At 38.1% G+C, this 25,874-nt stretch overlaps 1 protein-coding gene across 1 annotated transcript; it reads right to left on the bottom strand.

Moving 5' to 3' along the window:
• Nucleotides 1-527: 527 nt before the first annotated feature.
• LOC126815308 (cytochrome P450 3A12) lies at nt 528-24,083 on the bottom strand. Its single transcript, XM_050540877.2, has 12 exons — nt 24,025-24,083; nt 23,193-23,292; nt 21,651-21,703; nt 20,237-20,333; nt 19,666-19,795; nt 17,108-17,191; nt 16,220-16,350; nt 15,985-16,059; nt 12,430-12,576; nt 11,682-11,773; nt 10,067-10,210; nt 528-804 (listed from the first exon to the last, which is right to left on the bottom strand). Exons 1-12 carry the CDS (start codon nt 24,081-24,083, stop codon nt 573-575), a joined length of 1,344 nt encoding a protein of 447 aa, XP_050396834.1. The 3' UTR covers nt 528-572.
• Between the last annotated feature and the right edge of the window lie 1,791 nt (nt 24,084-25,874).

The following is a 25,874-nucleotide window of genomic DNA, read 5'->3' as shown; positions in this document are numbered from 1 at the left end:
TTCAGGGCATCCATTCTGCCAGTCTATTACATGTATATATACACTATCCGTTCTAAAGTCAAGGGTTTTCTATAACACGGTTTTATTATATATAATAAAGGGACACCACCCTTCAATGTCCGTTCTGAAGTCCAGAGGGATTTCTTTAACAAGGGTTACTTCCGTCACATGCAACAACTTATTGAATTACGCCCCAGACAACGTTTCCATTGTTTCACAACTTGCATATATCTTGAGTGTGATGAAGTAATAATGGTACCGAATCTGAACTTCCTGGCATCAATTATTAAGCTTTATCATGATGGTGGTGGTGGTGGTGATGATGATGATGATGATGATGATGATGATGACGCTAAACATGCAAGTACTTGGAGTTTGCAAATGATGTTACATCTGGAACGAACAGATGTCGTCATTGTATAATGTAATTTTCTTTTTACATAAATGTCACTGTCTCCTTGGCGTAACGCATAATGACGTAGTACACATGCATTACAAAAGACAGATCTCGCTTTTATTGCCCGGATAACTCGACACCAATATCTTTACATAATGTTTTAGTAAGATCTAGTTCAAATCGGTGTAGCGTGTAGCAATACACCATGTTTTGGAGTTACGGTGGCTCCCTCTATCATTTCTAGTCTGTGATCTTTGGATGGTTTAAATGCGAATTTTTTCACCATGGTAGCCGTCGCCATTTTGGCTTCCAGAACAGCGAATCGTAAACCCGCGCACATTCGTGGTCCTGCACCGAACGGTATCCAAGCATACGGATGTCGACTTTTCGAATTCTCGTCAGAAAATCTGAAAAAAAGTAAAAGACGATTACTGAAAGATGGATAGAGTCAGTGAACGAAGTCTAATTAGCGAAAGGGAAGTATGTGAAAGGAGAAATGAACAGTGGACGAAATATGAATGGAGGGCGGGGAGGGGGGATATAGGGTGAAAGGGAAATGGGCAGTGGACAGTGGATCAAATCTGAATGGTGGAGGGTTAGTAGGGTGCTGGTCAGTGGACAAAATCTGAATGGAGGAGGGGATAGGGGAAATGGACACCAAACCTGAATGGAGGAGGGGGGAAATGGACACTAAACCTGAATGGAGGAGGAGTAAGGGAAATGGGCAGTGGACCAAATCCGAACTGAGAAGGGAATTAGGGGTTTGGGGAAATGAACATTGGACTAAACCTGAATAGAGGTGGGGATGGGAGGGGGAGTGTGTGTGTGTGTGTGTGTGTGTGTGTGTGTGTGTGTGTGTGTAGGGGGGGGGGTTAGTGGACCAAATCTGAATAGATGACGGTGGGGTGGGGGTATTTACACGGTGTGATGTAGCCACAATTGATTTGTTCATAATACAGGATCACTCTAAATTAAGTTTTCTTCCATTTTCTGAACAATTGGTAAAAAAATGTTATTTTCTTGGTGATTGATACGTGTTTTATCACCCAAAATAACAAAATATGTCATATTATATCTTACAGCGCTAGCTTCAAAATGGGAATTTTATCATATTCAACGCTCTTAAAAGAGTTTGTTACATTCTTTGCTTCAGTTTCATATGTGCATACAACATTTTCGATAAAGATATGTTAGGAGTTCTTGAAGCTTGGTCAATGCAAATATACTTTTCACGTTTTTATATAATAAATGACATGCTTCCATATACCTTACCAGTGTCGGTATTACGCGGCTTTATTAAAATTTCAATTATCCATAATTATCCATGAAGCGAATCGAGGACAACATAATTGGGGCTTTTTTTTTAAAAAAAAAAGGTAGTGATTTTTAGATAAATAAAAACCCCGGGCAATTTGGTGCAATATTTCCGAGAAAGAGAAGCAAGAAATGAAAGACAGTCGTGCAGAACGAACAAAATAAATTTCTTTTAGCTATTTGAAGCTGGGTAAAATGCAAACTTTTATTACGTTTTAATGGTTATTAATTATTAATATACTCAATGCACCTTATGACAGTTTATATAAATGACACTCAGTTGTACACAGATTACACATCTATTGTTTCTAAACAATGACGACCAGCTGGGCGAAGCGATATCCAAAACATTCTTAAAAATAATAGTTATATTTAAAAAATTTTCAACTTGTCAGGGTAGGCCTCGAGTCTGATTTATAATCGTGGGAACGTGTAGTATTATGACAACCCATAAATGAAATGAAATGGAGTTTAACGTCCTACTGTTCTGCTCCTCTGGGCTAATAAGACGGGCATACGCCATACAGTGTGTTATGAGGGAAATTTCGCCCGGGCAGCGGCGCTACGGCCTACTCTTATATCGAATTCCAACTGCCAAGGGATCTTTTATGTGCACGCCAATGTGTACACGTGACCTCGGCTTTCCGTCCCATCCGAACGACTAGACAGCTGTCCTTGTCAGGCCCTCCATCCTGCACCTCCGACAAGAGGAAACCACGCCGGAAGAGAACCCATAAAGCGGAAAGCTAACTAAACAATAGCAATATTGCAATTTTATACAGAATTTCGGTTATTAATCTGAGAGACACCCCCCCCCCCAACCAAAAAAAGGAAAAGAAATTGCCAATAGGAAAGCAGGGACAGATCCCCTCTATATCCACGTATAGCGCGATTTGGTTTGTTTTACATAATTCTCATCCGTCGGCTTTTCGGGTAGAAATCGTGGAATAATTTTGAAGGTTTTGATGTTTAATGACAAACAAACCAGTGTTGGCATTTCTTTCTAAGTAGATCTTCATTATGGTGGTTGTTAGCCATGGAAGTGTACAGGGGTCAATAGCGCGATAAATACCGCAATATTAAGTTGGTAATATGTTAACATATTGTAATTGTTATGAAGATTTTATCTCTAAAAAGACAATTTTTGTCGAGTTAATTAAATAACTCACTATGTTGTATGTCGTCATTTCGTTTTAAATGCACACGCCGAAATAGCGCATGGCAATATTTCGCGAAAATGTCGACATATATTACGACGAAATGGAATATGTCGACAAAGCTTCAGAATAGCAATATCTTAATGCAAACGGGCACATTTAAATCGAAATGGAGACATATAACATAGCGCGTTGCTCATTCAACTCGACAAAAATTGTCTTTTCCGAGATAAAACCATCAGAACAATCACAATATGTTAACATATTACCAACTTAATATTGCGATATTTATCGCGCTATTGACCCCTATACGCTTCCATAGTTAGCGGCCATTCTATATTCTCGACACGACAAGTCGAAATAATTGCATGTGACAAGTCGACAAAATGTACTCGATAATCGTCGCCTTCATTTTGTCGATTTGTCGCCTTCGACAATTGCAATTAAATGGTGTTTAACGTTCCACTGTTCTTCATCGACAGGGCCAGTGAAGACAGGCATACGTCATACAAATGAAATGAAATAGGTTGTAACGTCCTACTGGTCAGCTCCGACTGGGCTAATGAAGACGGGCATACGGCATACAGTGTGCTATGAGTGAAATTTTACCCGGACAGCGGTGCTACGACCTACTCTTATATCGATTTCCAACTGCCGAGGGATCTTTTATGTGCACGGCAACGTGTAAACCGAACCTCGGTTTTTCGTACCATCTGAACTACTAGACAGCTGTCCTTGTCAGGCCCTCCGTCCTGCACCACTGACAAGGGGTAACCACGCCGGAAAATCTCGATGAACTTTCTCGGCCAACACCGGGATCGAACCCGCGACCTCCAGACTAGCGAGCCAGCGTCTTACTTACTTAGCCACCGTGGCTTCCCATACGCCATACAGTGCCTATGAGGGAAATATTGCCCCGACAGCGGCTCTACAGCCTACTCTTATATTGAATTCCAACGACAAGGTATATTTTACGTGCTCGCCAAAGTATACACGGGGCGTGGTTTTTTCGTCCCATCTAGACCACCATGCGTTGCTGTGCGAGCTTGCGTCTTACTCACTGAGCCACTGTGGCTATCCAATTTGAAATCTAGACAAACAAATATTTACCCAATTAAACGTTTACCCTCCACGTTATTTTTGATTCCATTGAAATATGTAAAAGACATAATAATATTCTTTTGGGAAATATTTAAAAAATAATAAAAGTTTCAATACAGCAGAAGAAACTGGTCCAACAGGCTTTGCGATTTGGAGCCATATTAGGATTTGCTAGCTGCATTGGGAAAAAGCGGCAATACTATATACCGGAAAACAACCGGAAAACACCGGAAAAACTACCGGAAAACACCATGTTATACTGAATACCGGAAAACTTCGGAAAAACACTAAATACAGGAAAACACACTAAATACTGGAAACACCCTAAATAGGTAACCCAGAGCCTGGCCCTCTGCTTGCGGGGAGTTAGGGTTATGGTTAGGTTTTTCGGGTGTTTTCCAGAGGACCAGGCTCCGAGTTACCTATTTAGAGGTTTTTTTTCCGGTATTTAGTGTATTTAGTGTTTTTCCGGTATTCAGTATAACATGGTGTTTTCCAGTATTTTTCGGTTGTTTCCCGGTATATAGTATAGCCCGGAAAAAACTTAGCTGAGTGATACTTGTTTTACTTTCAGGGATTTGTAGGGCGCCCAATCCCAATATTATTGTACTGTTTTAAATTGTAGACTTTATTTTTTATTCTATTCATTCATATAAAACCAATTTATTACAATTTTATAATAAAATGTATAAAACTCCGACTTCGAGTTTTGACTAGCATATGAGAGTGAATTTATGGAAAATACGGAGGCTTATATATGTATAGTTCACAAGCAGTATCATAATATAGATTTGTGACGAGAAACTAATAAGTAATATAAATAGGGCCTACTTAATACCCTATAAAGTTTTTTCACAATTGGTTTAAAAATTAGAAGTTTAAGTGGCTGAATCAATACAAAATTATATTTTCAATGGGCTGCTAATGTGCTCAAAGGGGGTCTGTTCGCGGATATAATGTTGATCCCACTCAATTTATATTATTGATATACACTTGTAACGTCCTCGGATGTAGGTGTGTATGTACTAGGTTGTTGGCGTTCATCAAGTCCCCATGTGTCGGTATTGAAACATAATATGCGTCCTCGGCTGATTACATTATCGCGATATTGTACCATACATCAATTTTTATACGCCCACATTTTCATGTCCACAATTGTCTGTGAATGAAATATAGGTTTAACACCCCAAGATCCCGGTTCCTTTCGATATTGGCATGTATCGGACCGTAACTTCATAGACTATGGCCCCTGAATGTAGGAAAAGTCACGATTTTAGCTTGTGAACACTGTAGAGGACACAATTTTTATCCGATTTGGTTTAAACATGAAATGTATGTGTGTGTGTGTGTGTGTGTAGGGGGGGGGGGGGGGTAGTGGACCAAATCTGAATAGATGACGGTGGGGTGGGGGTATTTACACGGTGTGATGTAGCCACAATTGATTTGTTCATAAAAGCTGCCGAGGTATCTGTATAAAGTGGGTTGGCCCTGTTAACAAGTTACTATTTATCACATGACCTGTAAACTCTTTTATACAGAATTTCGGTTATTAATCTGAGAGACACCCCCCCCCCCAACCAAAAAAAGAAATTGCCAATAGGAAAGCAGGGACAGATCCCCTCTATATCCACGTATAGCGCGATTTGGTTTGTTTTACATAATTCTCATCCGTCGGCTTTTCGGGTAGAAATCGTGGAATAATTTTGAAGGTTTTGATGTTTAATGACAAACAAACCAGTGTTGGCATTTCTTTCTAAGTAGATCTTCATTATGGTGGTTGTTAGCCATGGAAGTGTACAGGGGTCAATAGCGCGATAAATACCGCAATATTAAGTTGGTAATATGTTAACATATTGTAATTGTTATGAAGATTTTATCTCTAAAAAGACAATTTTTGTCGAGTTAATTAAATAACTCACTATGTTGTATGTCGTCATTTCGTTTTAAATGCACACGCCGAAATAGCGCATGGCAATATTTCGCGAAAATGTCGACATATATTACGACGAAATGGAATATGTCGACAAAGTTTCAGAATAGCAATATCTTAATGCAAACGGGCACATTTAAATCGAAATGGAGACATATAACATAGCGCGTTGCTCATTCAACTCGACAAAAATTGTCTTTTCCGAGATAAAACCATCAGAACAATCACAATATGTTAACATATTACCAACTTAATATTGCGATATTTATCGCGCTATTGACCCCTATACGCTTCCATAGTTAGCGGCCATTCTATATTCTCGACACGACAAGTCGAAATAATTGCATGTGACAAGTCGACAAAATGTACTCGATAATCGTCGCCTTCATTTTGTCGATTTGTCGCCTTCGACAATTGCAATTAAATGGTGTTTAACGTTCCACTGTTCTTCATCGACAGGGCCAGTGAAGACAGGCATACGTCATACAAATGAAATGAAATAGGTTGTAACGTCCTACTGGTCAGCTCCGACTGGGCTAATGAAGACGGGCATACGGCATACAGTGTGCTATGAGTGAAATTTTACCCGGACAGCGGTGCTACAACCTACTCTTATATCGATTTCCAACTGCCGAGGGATCTTTTATGTGCACGGCAACGTGTAAACCGAACCTCGGTTTTTCGTCCCATCTGAACTACTAGACAGCTGTCCTTGTCAGGCCCTCCGTCCTGCACCACTGACAAGGGGTAACCACGCCGGAAAATCTCGATGAACTTTCTCGGCCAACACCGGGATCGAACCCGCGACCTCCAGACTAGCGAGCCAGCGTCTTACTTACTTAGCCACCGTGGCTCCCCATACGCCATACAGTGCCTATGAGGGAAATATTGCCCCGACAGCGGCTCTACAGCCTACTCTTATATTGAATTCCAACGACAAGGTATATTTTACGTGCTCGCCAAAGTATACACGGGGCGTGGTTTTTTCGTCCCATCTAGACCACCATGCGTTGCTGTGCGAGCTTGCGTCTTACTCACTGAGCCACTGTGGCTATCCAATTTGAAATCTAGACAAACAAATATTTACCCAATTAAACGTTTACCCTCCACGTTATTTTTGATTCCATTGAAATATGTAAAAGACATAATAATATTCTTTTGGGAAATATTTAAAAAATAATAAAAGTTTCAATACAGCAGAAGAAACTGGTCCAACAGGCTTTGCGATTTGGAGCCATATTAGGATTTGCTAGCTGCATTGGGAAAAAGCGGCAATACTATATACCGGAAAACAACCGGAAAACACCGGAAAAACTACCGGAAAACACCATGTTATACTGAATACCGGAAAACTTCGGAAAAACACTAAATACAGGAAAACACACTAAATACTGGAAACACCCTAAATAGGTAACCCAGAGCCTGGCCCTCTGCTTGCGGGGAGTTAGGGTTATGGTTAGGTTTTTCGGGTGTTTTCCAGAGGACCAGGCTCCGAGTTACCTATTTAGAGGTTTTTTTTCCGGTATTTAGTGTATTTAGTGTTTTTCCGGTATTCAGTATAACATGGTGTTTTCCAGTATTTTTCGGTTGTTTCCCGGTATATAGTATAGCCCGGAAAAAACTTAGCTGAGTGATACTTGTTTTACTTTCAGGGATTTGTAGGGCGCCCAATCCCAATATTATTGTACTGTTTTAAATTGTAGACTTTATTTTTTATTCTATTCATTCATATAAAACCAATTTATTACAATTTTATAATAAAATGTATAAAACTCCGACTTCGAGTTTTGACTAGCATATGAGAATGAATTTATGGAAAATACGGAGGCTTATATATGTATAGTTCACAAGCAGTATCATAATATAGATTTGTGACGAGAAACTAATAAGTAATATAAATAGGGCCTACTTAATACCCTATAAAGTTTTTTCACAATTGGTTTAAAAATTAGAAGTTTAAGTGGCTGAATCAATACAAAATTATATTTTCAATGGGCTGCTAATGTGCTCAAAGGGGGTCTGTTCGCGGATATAATGTTGATCCCACTCAATTTATATTATTGATATACACTTGTAACGTCCTCGGATGTAGGTGTGTATGTACTAGGTTGTTGGCGTTCATCAAGTCCCCATGTGTCGGTATTGAAACATAATATGCGTCCTCGGCTGATTACATTATCGCGATATTGTACCATACATCAATTTTTATACGCCCACATTTTCATGTCCACAATTGTCTGTGAATGAAATATAGGTTTAACACCCCAAGATCCCGGTTCCTTTCGATATTGGCATGTATCGGACCGTAACTTCATAGACTATGGCCCCTGAATGTAGGAAAAGTCACGATTTTAGCTTGTGAACACTGTAGAGGACACAATTTTTATCCGATTTGGTTTAAACATGAAATGTATGTGTGTGTGTGTGTGTGTGTGTGTGTAGGGGGGGGGGGGGGTGGGGTAGTGGACCAAATCTGAATAGATGACGGTGGGGTGGGGGTATTTACACGGTGTGATGTAGCCACAATTGATTTGTTCATAAAAGCTGCCGAGGTATCTGTATAAAGTGGGTTGGCCCTGTTAACAAGTTACTATTTATCACATGACCTGTAAACTCTTTTCTTCGAGGAGGGTTGGATGGCCGAATGGTAAGCACGTGCGCGCCGTATCATAGGGTCTGCCATTGAGTCAACTGGCGGGGTTTCGATTTCCCGTTTGTACGTGACAAGGGGTGAGGTCGCCTGTCCAGCCTCGTGGGTTTTCTCCGGGTCCTCCGGTTTCCTCCCACTACTAAAGACCCCTACGGGCAAGCTAATTACTGAAATAAAATTTAACCATGTGTTAGTCCCGAAATGATCTAGTTTGTGTCGAGTGGACGTTAAGCCCCATTGTCAACAGTTCAGGATTCTTACACATTCGGAGGGATAGGTGGTCTAGTGGTTTCGATTCCCCACTGGGAGTAGGGTCGCCTGACCAACCTCGTAGACTCTCTCTCTCTCTCTCTCTCTCTCTCTCTATTTTCATTCGAACCCTGATCGAATTCATGGACATTTTGGGCAATGACAATAAAAAAAAGATCGCGATCAGGTCTGATATAACGGCACGTGAACATCAAATAGATCGATATTTTTTTTACGTTGTTAGGAGAAAGTACAACCAAATGATTGGGCTACTGATGAAGGAATGGTCTTACACGTGGATAGGCCCTTTAGCAAATTACAACTCCGTAATATATGATGAGTGCGTTCAGATTTTAAAGTGGATCGAACGTAGACACATAACCGTTTCGACAATCTGGTTAAAACCCAGATCATATTTCGTTTCGTTTTTATAGTTCAAAATTTCGTTTTACTTGTCTTTACTACACTTGGATCTGGAAGAGTTGTTATTTAACTCGTGTTCTGCTTGAAATGAGGGGTCAGCCAATCAAATGGTCTGTCGAATCGAGTGTTTGACCTTTTCTGCCCGGAACTGTGGGTAATCCACTAGTAACATCAATGCTGATTGGTTAATCAAATGTCTGACGTGACCTATCGCGATAACTTGTCAGATCTTCATGTAGTGTAGTAGTGTAGGCCATCGAAAGTATAAAAAACGAAACGAAATATAGATCTGTATTTTAATCAGCTTGCCTTTTCAACTAAACAAGCTAATCCGTTCAATACATAATTAGTTGATAAACACATATTTACATGTGTCAATAACGAATGTCGGAAATGAAATTGGGTTTAACGTCCTACTTTTCTACCTAGAGTGGGCTAGGCTAATGAAGACGGACATGCGCAAGACAATGTGTATGGGGTAACGTTTGCCCGGACAGCGGCAATACCGTGTATTCTTATTTCGAATACCAACTGTCAAGGGTTCTTTTACGTGCACGCCAATATGTACAGGGACCTCGGTTTTCGTCTGATCCCAACGACTAGACACTGTCTTTGCTAGGCCCCTCAACCGACACCACTGACAAGGGAAAACTGAAAAGATGTGAGAGTTTAACATATGGCTTTATTAACCAAACAGTAACCCATAGAGATAAATTGACCAATGTCTGATACTCTTCGGGCTGAAGAATTGTATAGAATTTAGACTGGTGCATGATACCGTCGACAGATAAATAAAATATGAAACCCTCTACTGGGAATACTACATCAAAGTAAACGGATCTTACCTCTCCGGATCAAAAGTTTCGACATCATCACCCCATATAGCTTTATCTTTATGTAACGACCAAACGTCTGCCTGGACAACCATGCCTTTTGGGATTGTTATTCCCTTAACAACACACGTGTTGGTACATTTTCTAGCTATGATACTGTGGGATGAAGAGATATATAATTGTGTAACTATCGAAATATAATTTGCGGAATGAAATGAAATGAAATGGGATTTAATGCAACTACAAGTCTAATGAAGACTAACAGTGTGTTATGTATATATAGGATATTAACCTACCCAAGGTTGATATGATAGAGAACACGCGGACGAAACCCAAGTGGCCCCTCTCATATCAATCCGAGGGAGAGAAGGTTTATATCCGACATAATAGTTTTAATTACCCTTAAATTAAATGGACTCTTCAATGATTTTGTAATTGCTCGATACTTTCCGTCAAATAACGAAAATTGCCGACGAACTAATCACGTGAATGCACGTGTGTTTTATTGTTTATACCCAACTACCTTGTCGCCATTTTGGAGTAAATATAGGTTCAATTGAATTGAAAGCAAAAATAAAATGAATAGTAATACGTTATCAGACGAATAATCAATCCTTTTTAGCCAACAGATTGACGGTGGAATAGATGTGCATGCAAATTCTGACGAGGATCTACTAGTTGCTAGTTAAAAGGCTGAAGAAAATTTAGATGAAAAGGCAATCTTTTCCGATAATTCTGACAGTGAACCTTGAAGGTTTTCGGTATGTTCTGAGAAGGATTTGACCGACTGTGTTAAGTGGACTGTACCCAAAAATACTCTACAAATGAACTCTTGGGCTATAAATAATTTCAAGTCTTGGAGAAATAATCGAATTGTGGACGAAAAGAAACTTCTGAAAGATATCTTAGACATGGATAACCGATCTAAGTATTCCGATAAGTACGCCGTCTATTTCGGTGCTGAATGCTACAAACTGTACCATAAAAAAATTTATTTGTCAAAAGAATAAAAATTTATTTCTGAGTTCTTTGTATTATTTCGATCATCGACGTCATCAGCGGTTGATATGAACCGAATATATCAACCGTTAAAATAAACGAAATGGGTCTAAAAGCACATATTAATGTAATATGAGTGTATATAAAGTGATTTATATTCAATTTTCTTTTTAAAAAAATATAATTTCTGATCGATTATGTTCGGCGAAATACGTGAACAGTCCAAATTTAACAACATACGTTTACGTCTGATTAGTCCATTCTACGAGTTTTTATTATTATTTTGTCGTTTGTGAATCAGCCATAACTAATCACTTTCGCATTTTCTGGTAGGATATGTTTTTCTTTCTTCATTACAAATGGCGCCCGAAGCCATAAAATACACGGTTAATCTACTGGTTATAAAATGTTGATTGTGCCTTACATATTTGATATTATCACGGTAAGATTCAAATGGACCAACATTAAATTCTGATTCGTGTATTTAATTTTGAATATTTTAGAAAATATTGAATTAGGGTTTAGCTTCTTTAAACAATATAAAGAACACTTACACACTAGATAGAGGATATTTCCTTAACACTGAATTAGAATTTTAGCCTCTTTAAACAATATAAAGAACACTTACACACTAGCTAGAGGATATTTCCTTAACGTTTCTTTAATCACCATATCTAAATATTTCAACTGTCTAACATCATCATATGTTGGTACATCGTCCTAAAAAAATACGACAGTTATAAAGCTAATCCTTAAAAACAACCAAAAGTCCGGAAACCATAATACAATATTCATTGGAACGCGGAAACAATCAAAAGTCCGGAAACCATAATACAGTATTCATTAGAACGCGGAAAAAAAAACAAAAACAGATTTTCTAATGCACGAAAGGTTGGAGTAGGTACCTAATTCATACATCGAATATATCAGAATCAATCTTTGTAATTCGACATATCCGATTATTATAACTTCGGTACATCTTTCGCGCAAGAATCTAACCTCGCATACCTCGAATATATAAAATTCATTATTCTGCAATTCAACATACCTGAATCTAAACGGTCTAACTCGAATACATAAGATTCGTTATTCTCTAATTTTACATACCCGAATATGGACCGAAACCCGCCTACCACGAATAAATGTAATTCGTTATTCTGTAATTCAACATACCTGCTTAGGATCGTTTATGTATATTTTGCGTGAATGAATCCAACTCGCCTACGTCGAATATATAAAATTCGCTATAATAAAATTCGACATACCTGGTTAGGAATCTGAACCCGCCTACCTCGAATATATATAATATATAGAAAGAAGCGTGTTGTGTGACTACCTCCAATATATACAATTCGTTATACTAAAATTCGACATACCTGGTTTGGATAGTATGTGTTTATTTCCTCTCGTAGTTTGTTCTGTATGTCGAAGTTGTTGGCCAATTCGTGAAAAACGAAGGATAGCGTTGTACTTGTTGTCTCATAGCCAGCCAATAAAAATAGCAGAGCTTGTTGGACAATCTCCTGAAATAAAACAAATTTGTCTAAAAACCAGTCATAGTCTGTGATATCACCTTTAAAAGATGAATCACTATTCTTTGGCACGGGGGGGGGGGGCTGAGGGTTGGATGACCGAATGGTAGCGTTTGCGCGATGCATCATAAGAACTGTCATTGACTCAACTGCCGTGGTTTCAATTTCCCGGTTGCACGTGACAAGGAGTAAGGTCGCCTGTCCAACCCCGTGGGTTTTCTCCGGGTCCTCAGGTTTCCTCCTACTGCTAAAGACACCTACGCGCAAACAAATTATTGAATTCAAACTGAACCATATGTTAGTCTCGAAATTACCTAGTTTGTGTGGGGAGTGAGAGAAAGAGAGAGAGAGAGAGAGAAATGGGGTTTAACGTCCACTCGACAGGGAAACCTATAATCTCATCCTCTGTATCCCCAGTGGTCCCATTCCGTTCTACTCTACTATATCCTGTGTTCATCCATGAGGGAGACACGTATTCAAACTATCTGCCCGTGGCGATTGTCCTATTTTTATCGACCAATAACAGGATACGCTTGACACTATAACAACTTGCCACTGCCTAATTTCACTGACATAAAATCATCTTCCCCATCAAAAAGATCCATGTCACTTCTTTTGTATGAAATTTCTTGTAAACTTTCTCCTAATCGAGCGAACAAGCCGCCTTATTGTTGTGAAAGTAAACAATTAGGCTAAGACTGGTTTATAAACTGTTTTTTGATTGGTTCGTAGAATCACGCTATAATATGAATACGTGAATACCCCCATGGACGAACCCAGGGTATAGTGGAGTGGAGTGGAATCAGACCACTGAGATAACGGGATAACGAGGATGCTATAATCTTCGCTGAAATAGTTTGGCGGGACCACTACCGTCCATATTTTGATTTTGTTTTCTTCATTTAATGTCAATTAATTAAAGATACATTATGTAAGATTAGATAAAGAGTTGGCCGTTTTTGCTATGATAGGTCAAAAATACACAATACGAAATGAATGTGTTGAAAATTGTACTCAAATTACTTTATTCTGAGAGAAATTATCACTGTTTGGAGTGTTGACAACGTGTGACATTGATTGTTTATTATCGTAACAACGGTACTTGTTATTCTAGACATAGCCTAGCTTCTCCATTGTTGAAATAAATCATTAAATGGCCGAAGCGTTCTAATTTACTTAACACCGGAGCCATCCGATGGCCTAGAGAGTTGATTATGGGCTTGTGATGTTAAAAAATATTTGAAAAATAGTTTATATAACATTTGAAGCCAATATAAAGATCTGCAATAGGTAGATTTAGTTCTACAATGCATCTTTGATATGAATATAATTTATCAAGCCATGGAACATTAATTATTAACCATTGACTTCAACATGTCCTTATTTGGTATTCTTAATGGCATATTCGGTCAGATGTTATCATTTTTTCTTTACATTTAAGTTCATCAAAAATTTCTAAATTTAGTCAGAGGTCACCAAATATTTCTAAATTTAGCAACGAGTTATCAAAAATGTCAAATTTAAAAAAAAGTTATCAAAAATTTCTAAATTTAGAAACAAGTTATCAAAAATTTCTAAATTTAGTCAGAGGTCACCCTCTAATTTCTAAATTTAGCCAAGAGGTCACCACAAATTCCAAATCGATCCCAGGTTTATCAAAACATTTTAAATTTAGCCAAAGGTTATCAAAACTTCTTAATTTAGCAACAAGTTATCAAAAATGTTAAAATTAGTGTTCAAAAATTCTAAATTTAGCCAGTGATTATGTATCAGGTATGAGTTCCATTTATTATATCCCCATTTCTTGATTAAAGAAAGACGGTCACAAACAGTTATGGTAATCTGATATAAGCCCAGTTGTGATAACCTTCATCAACCTTAAAGGGCGATGAACGTGCGCTTTTCTCAGCTGCTCCCATCATGTAGAACACATATTGTCACACAGTGTTAAAGATACATTCCTACGAAAGTATTTATCAAGTTGTTATCTATACTAATAGTTGTGACTGTTTGTCTGTCGATATGTTCTGAGTTGGTGGCTATACTACTGCTGTCCCGAGGCAGCGAGAGAGAGAGAGAGAGATAGACATGTGGTTTAACGTCCACTCGACACAAACTAGGTCATTCCGGGCCTAACACATGGTTCAATCAACTGGCGGACCCGGAGAAAATCCCACGAGGTTGGACAGGGGAATCGAAACCCCGCCAGTTGACTCAATGACAGACCTTCTGATACAGCGCACACGTGCTACCATTCGGCCATCCAACACCCCCCACCCCTGTCCCGGGGCAAGCTGAAATTTGGTGTATAGGGTTAGCTCGGACCGGGGAGTAACATAGGCCTGGTGGCAAAAGCCTACCACTCCGGTTTCCGTGTTATGACCACAGGGCTTTGGACCCCGGGCGAAGTCGGCCATCCTTCTAGTTTCGAATAAGAGTATGAACCCCAGGATTTAGGCCCCGGGGCGAAGCCGGTATCCATCTATTTCCAATAAAAGAATGGCAATTTTGATATATATGGACAGTAGAGACACCCAACCTAGATAAATACTGGAATCCCTGAAAAACACCCATGGGGCAGACAAAAATGTGAAGTTATCTCATCAAATATGATATAATAATCAGAAGCCGGGAGAATTTGGAGAAATACCTATTCATTTAGATTTGAGTTTTATATGTGGAATTCAAAAATGGGTTAATAAAATGAATTATTATGCAAACAGAGAACTACCTACTTCGATATTAGATATCTGCCCTAAATGGTCACCATATCCAAAAATTGCTATAAGCTACTTATTATATAATACTAGTTTATAAAGCGGTTCTACTCCGTTTCGCATCTGTCATACACACAAAGTCTTAAACACTGAAATGTTTTCTAAATTATTAATTAGGCATTAATTGACTGATCTAGGTCAAAATCAACTCTCGATGAGATCGGATTTCTCCGATATTAAATAGATTAGACATAATTTGATTTAATCTAAAAATGGAGGAGTGAGACTTAGCTTCGAACAACCAGTACGGCGGTCTTGTCAAACCTTCAAAGGCTAATATCTTCGCTTGCAATAGAGTAATTTGAATGAAATTTTCAAATTATTCATTCTACATGATCTATATTCGAACTATTAAAGCAAGAATGGCCAGCTCTTTATCTAAATCTTACATAATGTATCTTTAATAAAACTTTTCAATTTGATTAAATGGAAACGGAATAAACACTTCTCCAAATTCGCGAAATATACACAGTGCTTTCGTCTAAAATCGTCGATGTAGGAAATAACTAGCTTAGTGTCTGTTCACAAGGGGAGATGGTTGTAGATAGATAGCGTAAGTTTAGTATGTTACCTCATTGGATAATTTTTTGGGGATATGACCCCTGCTTTCTGCTGTACTGACATTTGTAAAAGTTGAAGCAATGGCTCCGTCCATCCGGGCTTCTATCAACAGTTGTAGCAAATCTGATTTATGAGGCTGAAAAATAATAATAATAAATAAAAATGTATTTCGTTTCATATCAACCGTACACCCAATGAGAGCCGAGTTGACTCAATTCCGATGTTGGTCGAGAAGGTTATCCAGGATTTTTCGGCGTGGTTATTGAATATGGTATGCTGTGTTAAAAATGACTGACCTTATGATCTCGTTTTCTATTCTCTATGAGTAAACCCAATCTTTTCTCCAACCAGAATACAGGATTAAATTTTATATAATGTAGAAAATAATAAATACCAATCCACAATCTCTGTAGTGCAGGAAATATAACTATTAAATAAATAAAGTAACACTGTAACGGTTTTAAGTATTAATGGTCTAAAATATTAATGTTCTAGAGTATTAATGATCTTAAATATTAATGTTCTGTAGTATTAATGGTCTAAAATATTAATGTTCTAAAGTATAATTGGTCTAAAGTATTAATGGTCTTAAATATTAATGTTCTGTAGTATTAATGGTCTAAAGTATTAATGGTCTAGAGTATTAACGGTCTAAATTATTAATGTTCTAAACAATTAATGTTCAAAAGTATTTTTGGTCTAAAATATTATGTAATGTTCTAAAGTATTACTGTTCTAAACAATTAATGTTCTAAAGTATTAATGGTCTAAATTTTAATGTAATGTTCTAAAGTATTAATGTTCTAAAGAATGGTCTGAGTATTAATGGTCTAAAGTAGTAACGGTCTAAAATATTAATGCTTTGATGTATTAATGTTCTAAATATTAATATTCTAAAGTATTAATGTAATGGTCTATAGTTTTAATGCCATTCTTTATGATTTTAATGTAATGGTCTGAAGTTTGAATGTAATGGTCTAACGTTTTAATGGAATGGTATAAAGTATTAATGTAATGGTCTAAAGTATTAATGTAATGGTCGAAAGTATTAATGTAATGGTCAAAAGTATTAATGTAATGATCGAAAGAACTAATCGAAAGTATTCATCTACACTGCGTGGAGGAGAATAAAGCTACATAGTAAAAGATAGTGATCCGCACAGATCCACAATAAATAAACTTACATCCACACAGATATAATATGGGTTGTTTTGTTGTATCTTTGATGACGCCACGACAGTTGGTTAAAAACGGTTCTGTTTCATCCCCTACAGATTGACAGTCAGCGTTGAAAGCACAGTGAACTATTGTATCCAGTGTTAAGCACTGAAACAACCTGAAATCAAGTCATAACTATCATTATAAAGGTTACAGATACATTATGTAAGATTTTGAAAAAATGATGGACGTACTTGCTATAATAGTAAAATTAATGATGCACTATGTAAGATTTATATAAAGAGCTGGTCGTTCTTGCTATAATAGTTATATCAAAGTTATGTAAGATTTATATAAAGAGCTGGTCGTTCTTGCTATAATAGTTATATCAAAGTCATGTAAGATTTAGATAAAGAGCTGGTCGTTCTTGCTATAATAGTTATATTAAAGATACACTATGTTAGATTTAGATAAAGAGTTGGTCGTTCTTGCTATAATAGTTATATTAAAGATGCATTATGTAAGATTTAGATAAAGCACTGACAGTTCTAGAGGATAATAATAATATTAAAGATAAATCATGTAACATTTAGACAAAGAACTGACAGTTCTTGCTATAATAGTTTTAAATTATTTAATAATAAAAACAATGAATACATTAAAAATAAATTTCATTAAAATTACTTTATTTTGAGCGAAGTTATGGCTGTTTGAAAATGTAGCATAGACTGTTTATTATCGAGACTTAAATCATTTAATTGTTTTAATCCATTTAAATCTCGACCATCTGATGATCTAGAGAATTGATTAAAGGCTTGTCATGTGAATAACTTGTCTAATTATAAATTTATATCACTCTTAAAGCAAAAATAAAGACCTGCAATAGGAAGATTTAGTTGGTACATAATGTATCTTTAATTTCTAATATAACGGCTACTTATCGTTTTGTCCTTGGGCGCCGATCTTTCAAAAAAAGTTTAGGACACCGCCAATTCATTTGCGATCGACACGAAACTGAGCATGCGTGGTCCTTGGACAATTGACATACTTCTGAATATTACGCCACAAGTCCAAGATGGCTGCGATGACGTCATATTTAGTTCCAGGGGCCTTATTCACGAAATCTTAAACTAAAATAGTTTAAGAATAGTGACTTTCATTGGTTAAAAGCTGGATTTTATACTAGAATTTTAATTCCCAGCCAATGAAACTGCTGAATTCTAAGAATGTTTAGTTTAAACTTTTGAGAATAGGGTCCACAGTGCATCATGATTAGTACGATAGTAGGCCCTGCTTGTTTTTTTGTTTTTTTTTTAACCATTGAACTTCAGAAAGTGGTGGAATCATCAAGAAGAAGTAAATTATAGTATCTAATTGATGAAGGTATCTACCTTAAAACGTCCATGGCCTTGCCTTGCTTCTCTTTAATTATATTTATTACTGATGCTATGCTTTTTCCAATTTCAGGACCCATCTAGTAATAAAATGATAAATATGTTAAATTAAAGAGAGATAGAGAAATGTTAGGTCATTTAGGGACTAACATATAGTTTAATTTTATTTCAATAATTCGCTTGCGCGTAGGGGTCTTTAGCAGTGGGAGGAAACCGGGGGACACAGAGAAAACCCAAGAGGATGTTAAATTAAAACCCCTAAGTCAATTATTAAGACACAAGGAACATTTTAGAATTCCGAGAAGCTTAATCGGTCAACCGGGGATCTACTAGCGCCATACTCGCCGCGTCACCGTCGCATCCTACCCCACCTCACCCCACCTAAACAGTTATTACAAAAATAAATATATTGAACATTTCATGGAACAGTCAAATTACTAGTTTTGGGGCGAAGTTATCAGGTTTTGAAGTGTCCCCATGATTGTCTCGATTGTCTAGTACAATTATTACGATAATAAACAAAGTCTTGATTGTCCAGTTTTATATTAAATTACTAAAGAGCGATCGTCTTTGACTTCATTAAAAATCGTGACCATCCGATAGTCTATAGAGTTGATTATGAGCTTGTCATGTGAATAAATGTTTAAATAACAATCTATATAACATTGGTGACCAAAATAAAGACCATCTTCAATAGAGGGCTTGATCTCACTTTAACTACGTACATCTTATCAAGGCCTTCACGTAATACCCTGCATATGTCGGCACTAATTCCGATTAGGTACAAGCCCAGTTTGTGAGCCTATCAGAGTCCTCGATCGTCGTGAATACCAAGTCTCGCGCTTTCAAGCTAAAATGTCTACCTGTGATAATCGAGTTGCAGAGTTCAAGATTCGTTCAATGTCAAGGTTTCCGTGGAGCTCGCTGTGTCACAACCTCTGATTGGACGCCACTGTTTAAGTGTCTGTAGACAACTTAGCTATAAGTTCGGGAATTGTGAAGTAATCTAGCAACGTCAAGATGTTGTAAAACTCGCAGTCGTTGCTTCAGGAACAGGAATAAAGACATACAAGAAAAGATTTAGCTCTATCATTTTCAAGAAAACTATGGTTATCTTAATACGTTTCCCTTTTTCCTTTCCAATTTAAAAACAAAATTAACAAAACAAAAGAAAAAAAACAACAGAATACGAACCCGTCTCATTTTGTTGGAACTGAAAGCTGGGCTGACAACAGATCGAAGCCTTCTCCATCGATCACCCATGGCGAAAAACATGTGAACTTTCTCGTCTGTTTCGGGATCCACTTGTACTGGCCAAACCTGAGATAATGTTAGAAACGGACTTTATAAAGTCAATCGCAATACTTCGGCCATCATGATATCCAACACCCGGCTGTCGTGCTTTGACTGAGCTAAATAAGACGGACATACGCCATCTGGTGTGTTACGGGGGAAATTTTGCCCGGACAGTGGCGCTATGGCCTATCGAATTCTAACTTGGGGAACACCAGGTATGAACACCGGACCTCCAGTTTAGCGAACCAACGTCTGACTTGCCAAGTCACAGTTGTTCCAAGCACCCAATGAAATGGACTTCATTCTTCCTTATTTATTTTGTAACCGGAGCATTTCTCAGATTTAAAGAGGCATTAGGTAAGATTAGATAAAGAGCTGACAGTTCTCGCAATAAAATTTGTTAAAAAGATAATGAAAACGGAATATGCTGAAAATTTCAGTTAAATTGCTACATTCTGAACCCACCTTTCTAGCGTAGAAATTATGAAATTGTTTGACAAAAACTTCTTGAAGAATATCTGGATCGGATGTAACCAATACAGGGGACGGGCCTTCAAAATACCTAAATCAAAATTACATTTCATATCATTTCAATACCATTTTGTTCCCATCCAAGAAATTTAGATTCTTGTAATTAATGCTATAAAAGAGATGTCGAAATGCACAATGAATTATATATGATACATAAAAATGCGAAGTAAAATTAATAAACGAGAAGGGATGTCGAAATGCGCCGTGACATTAATTCTATGTAAAGGGTGGTATCACAATGCGCAATGAAATGCCCTAATGCTATCGTATGGATGGGGGGGGGGGGTGTATCGCCATATGCCCGTTTCAAAGCAGGCTGATTATAAAATATTTTAAGTGACGTTTAGTTTTGAGCTAAAGGCTAAAGTTTATGATGTCACAGCCATTCAACATTGAAGTTAATATGCAAATAACTGCTAGTCTTGATATCAGGACTAAGACTAGTAATTATTTTCCCTTATTTCATAATGTGTGTGAGTTATAAATAGACAATTTTTCCCTTAATTTTTTTCTCCCCTCTTCCTGCATTTTTGGGTTGACTTTTTGATCTAGAATTGGAGAAACGGGATACAATTTGCAGTTTCATAGCAGTTTTGGGTAATACTGATGATATTACAGCGGAGGGATAGGGAGTGTAAAGTGTCCTTCTGCAGAGCAATCATTGTGTTGGAAGTGAGATTTTCACCCCAGTCAACTTCAAATCCGCGTAGCAAAAAATCTAAATGGTCGACCCCCTACAAAATTATGATGTTGGGCAAAAAGCTACAGCCTGTCATGTTCCAGCCATTTAACATTGAAGTCAATGGGCAAATAATTGCTAGTCTGAGTCCATCAACATCGCAATTGCCTCCCTTTACTGGCTAGTAAGCATGAGTTAATAACAAACCAGTGGCAGTTTATTGCTATTATCCTTAATGCCATTTATAATTAGAGATATAACATTCATAATAACACCACTTTATGGATTAACTACTTCTTAGGTTTTTGATTAAATGCGACGTTTCATTACTCTTACAAGCATCTTTATCAAACAACGCTCTACTCTTCAGATTACGGGATATAATATATGGGAATAATTGTTTTAATGAAAACAAAGTCTTCTTCGGTGTTTGTTGTGCCTTAGTTCATCATTGTAGTAGTCTGTCCGTATAAGTAGTTATTTTGTGACATCTTTAGAAATAGCGGTCCCTGTAAGAGCCTCGCCGTCAGCGATAAATTCGTGCTCGCACAATTCTCTTGTCTTATAGAAGGGATTATTAGATTCAATGAGAGCGGAATTATTTTGTATATATACTAAATAATAATCAGATAAACAAAATAAAATCATTTATTTATTATTTATACCCACCCAAATGTACGTCCATAAAGCTTCGTCCATATTTGATACATACAATGAAATCCCTGAATGAAAAAAGGCGATGACATTATTTTCGTTTCTTTTTTAGAAATGAAATGAAATGGGGTTTAACGTCCTACTGTTCTGCTCCGAACTTGGCTAATGAAGACGGGTATATACGCCATACAGTATGCTATGAGGGAAATTTTGCCAGGACAGCGACACTGCGGCCTACTCTTATATCGAATTCCAACTATCTGGGGATCTTTTACGTGCACGGTAATGTGTACACGGGACCTCGGTTTTTTGTCCCATCCGAACGACTAGACAGCTGTCCTTGTCAGGCCCTCCGTCCTGCATCACTGACAGGGGGGGGGGGGGGGGAACCACGCCGGAAAATCTGGAGCCAGCGTCATACCCACTTAGCCACCGGACAGCGGCACTACGGCCTACTCTTATATCGAATTCCAACTGCCAGGGGATCTTTTACGTGCACGCAAATGTTTACACTAGACCGCGGTTTTTCCGCCCATCCGAACGACTAGGCAGGTGTCTGTGTCAGGCCCTCCATCCAGGGGGGGTTGGATGGCTGAATGGTTAGCGTGCGCGCGCTGTATCATAAAGTCTTGTCATTGAGTCGACTAGCGTGGTTTCGAATCCCCGGTTGTACGTGGCAAGGAGTAGGGTCGCCTGTCCAGCCTCGTGGGTTTTTTCCGGGGCCTCCGGTTTCCTCCCACTGCTAAAGACCCCTAAGCAAAGCGAATTATGTAAATAAAATTAAACCATATGTTAGTCCCGAAATGACCTAGTTTGTGTCGAGTGAACGTTAAACCCCATTTCTCTCTCTCTCTCTCTCTCTCCCTCCCTCCATCCAGCATCACTGACAAGGGGGGAAACCACGCCGGGAAATCTGGATGAACTTTCTCAGCAAATGCCTTAGATTGTCTATTCTGTCTCGTTAGACTTGTATAAGCCCACATAGTAAGCAGTTTTATCACTCGACCATGGACGAGACACGATTGTTATCAAAACAAAAGTGATTACATTAGGTTAGTTAGTGATACCCCATATCATTGATGATAATACAGATTACAATTTCACCAACTTAAAAAAAAATCGAGGAGATGTACGTGAATTTAATTACGCTATGGCTTATAAGCATGGCGTATAAAGATGGCGTCAACCTATCAGATTGTGTGACGTCCTTGTTACGTCGTGTACCCCGCCCCCTCTCCCTTCTCACCCTTTCTTGACATGAAAACTCATCAGATTGCGATTTTAACAAAGAAAATTGGGGCAATAAGATATCGTAATGGCGCTTGCATGTTCACCTATATCATTCACAAATGATTTATCCTGCAAGTCTCCTAGACGACAGTGGTCTGCGAAATCACCCTGGGTGGAATCGGACGTTCTCCTAGACGACAGTGGTTTGCGATATCACCCTAGATGGAATCGGACGTAAAGCCTCGATAGAAGACGAATGGTCATCACTGCAAATCAACTGTAAGAGTCACTAAGTAAATTAGGCCTATTGTTGATAAATTATATTACCGTTTGTCCCCACAGCGCCAGCAAATTTCCAAATAGAAAGTTGGGGCTCGGACCTGGTATGCCCATCTTCTTGAAGATCTTTTGACCTTTTCGTCTTTCTCTGTTTTTGAAAGAGACAGAAAATAGTTAGGCCTACAAAGCTGTACCGTGTTTTGATATGGTCTTATTATCGTTGAAGTAATATAGCTTTAAATCATTCACGTGGCGTGAAATGAAATGCCGCTTAACGTCCCATTTTCTGTACCGATTGGGCAGTGTCGGATCCAGTAATTTATGCAGGGGGGGGGGGGGGTGCCAGGTTCCTATTAAGGACAGTTGACAATACCTGATGTCATATATATTCATAGAATGTGAAACAAATTTATTAGAATTGGCAAGACTAAACGATCTATTAAATATAATGAACATACTCTTTAAGGGGCATTTAGCGACTGAGATACACATTAATAGAACAATGTACTAGATACCGATAAGAAGATATTTGCCGAAAAGTTCCCTGAATCCGCCCCTCATTGGGGTAACGAAATCGAGCGTACGCCAGACAATGTGCTATGAACGACATTTTGTTCGGACAGTGGCAAAACCACCTAATTTATTTGTTCGTATTCCGAATGCCAATGGTTCTTTTACGTGTACGTGTACGTCCCATCCGACCGACTATACTCTGTCCTGCATCACTGACAATAGAAACTACGCCGGAAAAATTCCGATAAACTTTCGCGGCCAATAGCAGGGTCAAACCCGAGATCTCCTAGTAAGCGATCCGGCGTCTTACTCGCTGAAACACCGCGGCTCCCTGTTCAATACAAAGATGAGATTGAGAAATACTTACAGATAGAACTTGATCAATAGAACGCTTAATATAAAATACAACAGGTAGGTAATAATCATGTTGGTGACTTTACGTTGTTTCAAATTAACTCACAGAAATAAACGAATCTTCACTAAATTGGTATTTTGCAACAAATATATCTCAACAAGTTTCAAACTGTTATATCTCAATGGCAAAATTTAATATTGCTAATAAACTTTATCCAGTCACAATTGTTATATCACTCCAACTCTGAGTTTTAGAAATGTTTAAGCACTTTCTCCAAGAAATATAGTTCACAAGAAATTGTTTTAATTATCACTATGGATATTGGTAATAAACTGTAATGATCCACTTGACTAAACTAAGTGTTATACTGGTCTATTTAATATGGATAATATCATTTCTGATACATTGTATTGAATTATATATGATGATGTTATCAATTATAAGATAATATCAATCACAGATTATATATTAACATTGAAGTCAATCAGAAGTTGACGTCTTTGTCTTCATTTCTTATCTAAATGGGCAGATAGATGATTGGCGATATATGAAAGGATTTGGGTGAAGGAGAGGCGAGGACTTTTCTACACTTACATCCGACTTCCATAGCTGAGCCACGAACCAACAGCAAAAGCTGATAGAGAGAGAGAGAGAGGGGGGGGAGAGAGAGAGAGAGGGAACGTCCACTCGGCACAGACAATAAAGACTTTTGGCTAGTGTAAATATCTGTGTGTGACGTCATCAATGTATGTGTTAAGGGCCGGCGAAAGCAATTTTTGATGGGGGGGGGGGGGGCGCTACCATCTTAGGACTTGAGACGAGGCTTCTGGGGATCTATATCGTCAGAGACAATTTCTGGCTAATGAAATTACTCAGCAATGAAATTTGAAATTTTATTTCTTTTCTATATCCTTTACCATGCAAACACAGTCGATTTTGGTTTCCTGCGATGCTGAACTTGACAAATATATGCATAATAATACCAAGGTTGCGGACACTCTAGATGTCCAATTTTTATACGATTTTATTGAAACTGACTGACAACGTATGTTTGTAAATGAAAGATAACGACATTTGTATCTTGTGGAAACTCTAGACCCCACAGTTTTTATTTGATTGTCGAAACCGTTCAAATATATCACCGTTACACCATAAATACGGCTGAGTTCAAATAATTTCGTGAAAATCGGTCCGAAACTGCCCGACGAAATGGCCGCTACCCTTGAAAGCATGCAATATCTAGGTTGTGGACCACCCAGAGGTTCGAATTTTCATCCAATTTTGATATATACCAAAGGTCTGTGTTCGCTTCGATATTGGCGCGTATTGGACCGTAACTTTCTTGATTATGACCTCTGATTGTACGAAATATCACGTTTTTAGCTTGTGGACCCTCTACAGATCACGATTTTTATCTTATTTTTAATACCGTTCAAATATATCACATTTACATCACCGTCCTGAAAACCGGACCGAAACTTTCAGTCAAATGGCCACTTTCGTCTACGAAAATAATATAAAAACATGTTATGCCAAGGTTGTGGACCATCTGGAGGTCAGAATTTTTATCCGATTTAGATGAACTTAAAACAAGTATCACTAGCTCTTGGATGAGTTCAAATCTGGTGCGCATTGGCCCCCTGCCTTTTACGCAAAATGTAAATTATGAATGAAGTTTGTGGACCTTCCGGAGACTACAATTTTCGTCCGATTCATGGGATGAAAAGTTCTTGCATGACTTCGACTTTGGTACGCATCAGTTATGTCGTATCGCGACTAATATATGGTTCAATTTTATTTCAATATTTCGCTTGCGCGGAGGGAGGAAGTCGGAGGACCCGGAAAAAACCTACGAGGTTGGA

Source organism: Patella vulgata, chromosome 3 (genome assembly GCF_932274485.2).
Source record: "Patella vulgata chromosome 3, xgPatVulg1.2, whole genome shotgun sequence".
Classification (NCBI taxonomy): domain Eukaryota; kingdom Metazoa; phylum Mollusca; class Gastropoda; family Patellidae; genus Patella; species Patella vulgata.
The sequence above is the reverse complement of the archived record's forward strand: the minus strand, read 5'-3'. Positions and strand labels throughout refer to the sequence as shown.